General features: G+C 50.3%; 1 protein-coding gene across 1 annotated transcript; it reads right to left on the bottom strand.

The window, feature by feature from the left end:
* Positions 1-484: 484 nt before the first annotated feature.
* On the bottom strand, positions 485-6,820 carry GVI51_J11781 (uncharacterized protein; the record flags this gene model as incomplete). Its single annotated transcript, XM_065626636.1, has 1 exon — positions 485-6,820. One exon carries the CDS (start codon positions 6,818-6,820, stop codon positions 485-487), a length of 6,336 nt encoding a protein of 2,111 aa, XP_065482708.1.
* Positions 6,821-7,284: the final 464 nt, after the last annotated feature.

Raw genomic sequence — 7,284 nt, 5'->3', positions numbered from 1 at the left:
CACCTACGAGAAATGCCAACATATTTAAAAATATTCCCTCTCGTACAATTATACATACTCTCACTCACATGATTACCGTCACTGCTCACATCTCGCGTTTTTCGCAACTTGTCAGTTTTCATTTAAACAGAGGCCCATGTTCGGCAGCAGTGGTCCAGAAACACATGAAAAACATATTATCAAAGAGAAAATATCTATTATTATAACAAATACATAAATATAAAAACTCCTTAAAAAATATATTCAAATTCTAACTGGATTACAATAAACCCAGCAGAGTAAATGAATGTTGCAGCATAACGAACTAGATAATTAGGGGATCTCTCCAACTTTATATGACCTTAAGACTATAATAGCATTGCCATTGCTTTCCCCCAATAGTAGTGTGATTAATTAATAAAACAAACATCATGTAAAGTTATATCCATGATTCAACGAACGTGCATTTAGCACAATTATTATCTTAATTCAGATAATAGTCGGCTTAAGCCATGCCTAACAGAATCAAGATAGTCAATGATGTGGATAGTAGAATGGTATTAAATTTGATCTTGAATGTAGAACCTGCACCATGGAAGATGGAGGCAGTTTGGGTCTGGGACACCTTATTGCCACTTTCAACAGCAGAAGCTCCTGTAGGAGCAAACATCTCCAAAGAGCTACCTTGGTCTGTCGAATAACCGGCATTAGATGTGGTGCCTTGACTTAGAGCAACTTCTGTAACGCTAGTTGGGTTAGGCTTGTCATTGACAGTCTTAGCACTAACACCGTTTTCAGAACCAACAAGTGAGGTGGTATGCATGCTTGGTGAAGTTGTTTGGTTCTCAACGTGGGATTCCGAATTAGAGCATGGTGCAGTAGTGGTTATAGTAGTTGGCTTGCCGTTGGAGTCGGTGGTGGTGATGTGGGACACAACTTCGGTCTCAACACTGCCGTTGGACTTCGTGACAACTGTGGTGTAGTCTGCGTTGCTTGAGCATACAGTGCATGGAACAGTGGTGACGATGGTGGTAGGCTTGCCGTTGGAGTCGGTAGTGGCGATGTGAGACACAACTTCGGTCTCAACACTGCCGTTGGACTTCGTGACAACTGTAGTGTAGTCACCATTACCATTGTTTTCAGTACATGGAGCAGTTGTAGTTATGGTTACAACCTGGCCGTTGGAGTCGGTGGTGGTGATGTGGGAAACAACTTCGGTCTCAACACTGCCGTTGGACTTCGTGACAACTGTGGTGTAGTCTGCGTTGCTTGAGCATACAGTGCATGGAACAGTGGTGACAACAGTTGTAGGCTTGCCATTGGAGTCGGTGGTGGTGATGTGAGACACAACTTCGGTCTCAACACTGCCGTTGGAGTTGGTCACTACAGTCGTGTAGTCACCATTACCATTGTTTTCAGTACATGGAGCAGTTGTAGTTATGGTTACAACCTGGCCGTTGGAGTCGGTGGTGGTGATGTGGGAAACAACTTCGGTCTCAACACTGCCGTTGGACTTCCTGACAACTGTGGTGTAGTCTGCGTTGCTTGAGCATACAGTGCATGGAACAGTGGTTACGATGGTGGTAGGCTTGCCGTCGGAGTCGGTGGTGGTGATGTGGGAGACAATGTCGGTCTGGACAGAGCCGTCCGCGTTGGTCACGACAGTTGTGTAGTCAGCACCGCTGGCAGCTGGGGCTGGGAAGGTGGTGACGATGGTGGTAGGCTTGCCGTCGGAGTCGGTGGTGGTGATGTGGGAGACAATGTCGGTCTCGACAGAGCCGTCCGCGTTGGTCACGACAGTGGTGTAGTCAGCACCGCTGGCAGCTGGGGCTGGGAAGGTGGTGACGATGGTGGTAGGCTTGCCGTCGGAGTCGGTGGTGGTGATGTGGGAGACAATGTCGGTCTCGACAGAGCCGTCCGCGTTGGTCACGACAGTGGTGTAGTCAGCACCGCTGGCAGCTGGGGCTGGGAAGGTGGTGACGATGGTGGTAGGCTTGCCGTCGGAGTCGGTGGTGGTGATGTGGGAGACAATGTCGGTCTCGACAGAGCCGTCCGCGTTGGTCACGACAGTGGTGTAGTCAGCACCGCTGGCAGCTGGGGCTGGGAAGGTGGTGACGATGGTGGTAGGCTTGCCGTCGGAGTCGGTGGTGGTGATGTGGGAGACAATGTCGGTCTCGACAGAGCCGTCCGCGTTGGTCACGACAGTGGTGTAGTCAGCACCGCTGGCAGCTGGGGCTGGGAAGGTGGTGACGATGGTGGTAGGCTTGCCGTCGGAGTCGGTGGTGGTGATGTGGGAGACAATGTCGGTCTCGACAGAGCCGTCCGCGTTGGTCACGACAGTGGTGTAGTCAGCACCGCTGGCAGCTGGGGCTGGGAAGGTGGTGACGATGGTGGTAGGCTTGCCGTCGGAGTCGGTGGTGGTGATGTGGGAGACAATGTCGGTCTCGACAGAGCCGTCCGCGTTGGTCACGACAGTGGTGTAGTCAGCACCGCTGGCAGCTGGGGCTGGGAAGGTGGTGACGATGGTGGTAGGCTTGCCGTCGGAGTCGGTGGTGGTGATGTGGGAGACAATGTCGGTCTCGACAGAGCCGTCCGCGTTGGTCACGACAGTGGTGTAGTCAGCACCGCTGGCAGCTGGGGCTGGGAAGGTGGTGACGATGGTGGTAGGCTTGCCGTCGGAGTCGGTGGTGGTGATGTGGGAGACAATGTCGGTCTCGACAGAGCCGTCCGCGTTGGTCACGACAGTGGTGTAGTCAGCACCGCTGGCAGCTGGGGCTGGGAAGGTGGTGACGATGGTGGTAGGCTTGCCGTCGGAGTCGGTGGTGGTGATGTGGGAGACAATGTCGGTCTCGACAGAGCCGTCCGCGTTGGTCACGACAGTGGTGTAGTCAGCACCGCTGGCAGCTGGGGCTGGGAAGGTGGTGACGATGGTGGTAGGCTTGCCGTCGGAGTCGGTGGTGGTGATGTGGGAGACAATGTCGGTCTCGACAGAGCCGTCCGCGTTGGTCACGACAGTGGTGTAGTCAGCACCGCTGGCAGCTGGGGCTGGGAAGGTGGTGACGATGGTGGTAGGCTTGCCGTCGGAGTCGGTGGTGGTGATGTGGGAGACAATGTCGGTCTCGACAGAGCCGTCCGCGTTGGTCACGACAGTGGTGTAGTCAGCACCGCTGGCAGCTGGGGCTGGGAAGGTGGTGACGATGGTGGTAGGCTTGCCGTCGGAGTCGGTGGTGGTGATGTGGGAGACAATGTCGGTCTCGACAGAGCCGTCCGCGTTGGTCACGACAGTGGTGTAGTCAGCACCGCTGGCAGCTGGGGCTGGGAAGGTGGTGACGATGGTGGTAGGCTTGCCGTCGGAGTCGGTGGTGGTGATGTGGGAGACAATGTCGGTCTCGACAGAGCCGTCCGCGTTGGTCACGACAGTGGTGTAGTCAGCACCGCTGGCAGCTGGGGCTGGGAAGGTGGTGACGATGGTGGTAGGCTTGCCGTCGGAGTCGGTGGTGGTGATGTGGGAGACAATGTCGGTCTCGACAGAGCCGTCCGCGTTGGTCACGACAGTGGTGTAGTCAGCACCGCTGGCAGCTGGGGCTGGGAAGGTGGTGACGATGGTGGTAGGCTTGCCGTCGGAGTCGGTGGTGGTGATGTGGGAGACAATGTCGGTCTCGACAGAGCCGTCCGCGTTGGTCACGACAGTGGTGTAGTCAGCACCGCTGGCAGCTGGGGCTGGGAAGGTGGTGACGATGGTGGTAGGCTTGCCGTCGGAGTCGGTGGTGGTGATGTGGGAGACAATGTCGGTCTCGACAGAGCCGTCCGCGTTGGTCACGACAGTGGTGTAGTCAGCACCGCTGGCAGCTGGGGCTGGGAAGGTGGTGACGATGGTGGTAGGCTTGCCGTCGGAGTCGGTGGTGGTGATGTGGGAGACAATGTCGGTCTCGACAGAGCCGTCCGCGTTGGTCACGACAGTGGTGTAGTCAGCACCGCTGGCAGCTGGGGCTGGGAAGGTGGTGACGATGGTGGTAGGCTTGCCGTCGGAGTCGGTGGTGGTGATGTGGGAGACAATGTCGGTCTCGACAGAGCCGTCCGCGTTGGTCACGACAGTGGTGTAGTCAGCACCGCTGGCAGCTGGGGCTGGGAAGGTGGTGACGATGGTGGTAGGCTTGCCGTCGGAGTCGGTGGTGGTGATGTGGGAGACAATGTCGGTCTCGACAGAGCCGTCCGCGTTGGTCACGACAGTGGTGTAGTCAGCACCGCTGGCAGCTGGGGCTGGGAAGGTGGTGACGATGGTGGTAGGCTTGCCGTCGGAGTCGGTGGTGGTGATGTGGGAGACAATGTCGGTCTCGACAGAGCCGTCCGCGTTGGTCACGACAGTGGTGTAGTCAGCACCGCTGGCAGCTGGGGCTGGGAAGGTGGTGACGATGGTGGTAGGCTTGCCGTCGGAGTCGGTGGTGGTGATGTGGGAGACAATGTCGGTCTCGACAGAGCCGTCCGCGTTGGTCACGACAGTGGTGTAGTCAGCACCGCTGGCAGCTGGGGCTGGGAAGGTGGTGACGATGGTGGTAGGCTTGCCGTCGGAGTCGGTGGTGGTGATGTGGGAGACAATGTCGGTCTCGACAGAGCCGTCCGCGTTGGTCACGACAGTGGTGTAGTCAGCACCGCTGGCAGCTGGGGCTGGGAAGGTGGTGACGATGGTGGTAGGCTTGCCGTCGGAGTCGGTGGTGGTGATGTGGGAGACAATGTCGGTCTCGACAGAGCCGTCCGCGTTGGTCACGACAGTGGTGTAGTCAGCACCGCTGGCAGCTGGGGCTGGGAAGGTGGTGACGATGGTGGTAGGCTTGCCGTCGGAGTCGGTGGTGGTGATGTGGGAGACAATGTCGGTCTCGACAGAGCCGTCCGCGTTGGTCACGACAGTGGTGTAGTCAGCACCGCTGGCAGCTGGGGCTGGGAAGGTGGTGACGATGGTGGTAGGCTTGCCGTCGGAGTCGGTGGTGGTGATGTGGGAGACAATGTCGGTCTCGACAGAGCCGTCCGCGTTGGTCACGACAGTGGTGTAATCATCAGTTTCTTTTGAGGATTTTATTGTTGTTATAATTATTGTTGGCTGTCCATTTTCATCTTCTGTTGTGATATGTGAAATTATTTCAGTGATAACCTGACCTTGACTGTTGGTAGTTGTTGTGGTGTAATCTGGACCTTCATTTGGCAGTCTTGGATAAGTTGTGGCTATAGTTGTTAATTGACCGTTAGCACCAGTGGTTGTAATATGAGAAATTATAACAGTAGTAGGTAAAGCATCACCATTTGTGTATATGACAGTCTTATCTACACCATCATCGTATGGGTAGGTGGTAAATATTGTTGTTGGTTTACCATCGGAATTTGTTGTAATGATTGGGGAAATGATATCGGTAACTTCCATCCCCTCACCATCTATTGATGAAATTGTTTCCACAGACGCAGATGGCACTGAAGATGTAGATGAGTTAATAGTATCGTTGTTACTTTGTACTGTAGTAATAGTACTTTTACTTCCATCATCATTTGTTATTGTAATTGTTTTGGTTACAACTTCAGGTTGTTGTTTTCCTTTGACAGTGATCGTCGTGTAATAAGCAAATGGGGAACCGTTAAAATCAACACCAGTAACCTTGCTGACTATATCAGTTTCGGTTGTGCTCTCGTTATATCTTGTTAAGGTGTACACATTAGGGGGTGAATATATTGTTGTGGTACCAATCATGGGCAGGTTGTTAGAGTTATACGTAGAGAAAAATGATACTGTTTCTGTGAATCCAATGTCGTTGGTGGTTTCATAAGCCTCAGGAACTTTAAAGGTAAACAAAGGAATTTCCACACATGGCTGGCATACCGATGGTGCTGAATTTGGTGGTGGTCCCTTGTATATAACATAGTTGTAGTTATTATAGTTTGTTCCTTGTATATTAATGCTTTTGATAATTTCAAATTCAGATTGGTTATACCCTAAGCCAATAGGTACTGTAAACTGTTGTAAACTTGCTATACCAGTTGTGAATGTTGCAATACCTGTCAAGGAGTTATATGTGACCTTTTGAATAGGAGCACCTGGGTACAAAAACCCATTCCCATTACCTAAACCATGGACAGCAACATTCTGGCCGTTACTGAAGGATACAACAGAGGAAGGGTGCGATAAATAGATTGTTTGTTGTTGCATATCATAACTGTAGATATTGAAAACAGACCCTTCACCAACTGATATACATCCACCACCTTGAATGGACTTACTTAACTTATAGGTACTGTTTGCAAGACAAATTGTACCTGTATTGATCCAACTATTACCACTACTTATTTTGAGTTGTTGTGGCTTGCTTGAGCTAGTACCCTTAGAATAGATAACGCCTGTATTTGTTATTGAACTTGCATAAATTCCAATTGTATCACCTTGACTGGATGTAAACATCATATTCCCTGTATTAGTAAAAGTACCACTATTAACTGTCCAGGAACCAGGAGATGTACTATGTCTGTCGTCAACTACCACTGTTCCTTCATTACGAAACACGAATGGCACGGTGAAAGCATGAGCTGATGATATAGAGAATCCTTTCATGTTATTGTTAACATAGTAAAGAGCACCACCTTTGTCGACTCTAACCGTTTGATACATTGGAACACTGTTCATATCTTGGAATGCCAGATATGCACCTCCTAAAACAATATAACCATTTTCATATCCGCTGGGATTGTTACCGTTGACAATGGTATCAGATTGAATAACGGCTTGAGCTGTAACATTTCTGATAATGTATAAAGCTCCAATCAACCACAACTTCAACGTTGTAAATGGAGGCTTTCTCCTCATTGCTGATAAGTGATAATGGCAAATGATCTGAACCTTTAAAATTTGATTAAGAGCTTACTTTACCAAATAAACCTATTAGTTCAAAGTGCTCAAACTAAAGGCTTTTTCTTGATTGGTGTGGTTTAGTAAAATGTTAAACGTAATAAAAATATAAAGGTAATTGGAGGTCCATTTCATCTAAAAAAGTTCTGTCGTAATTGTGGGTCTTATATATCTCACAAAAACATTATTTGTTTCTTGATCATAAATGTTTGTCGTAAATTTCTTACCTAACACGTTGCCAAGGAAAACAACCTTCATGATACTCTTTAATTTCTCAAACAGACAAACGCCATTTTGTCCTTCCAGATTTGTTTGTTCTTGCAAGTTATATTAAATTAATATTCACTGCTCAAAACAATTAAGTACTCATAAAAAACAAATAAATAATTCATTTGATCTTAGAACAATCAATAGTACCTCTA

The sequence above is a fragment of the Nakaseomyces glabratus genome, chromosome J (assembly GCF_010111755.1).
Source record: "Nakaseomyces glabratus chromosome J, complete sequence".
Lineage (NCBI taxonomy): Eukaryota > Fungi > Ascomycota > Saccharomycetes > Saccharomycetales > Saccharomycetaceae > Nakaseomyces > Nakaseomyces glabratus.
The sequence above is the reverse complement of the archived record's forward strand: the minus strand, read 5'-3'. Positions and strand labels throughout refer to the sequence as shown.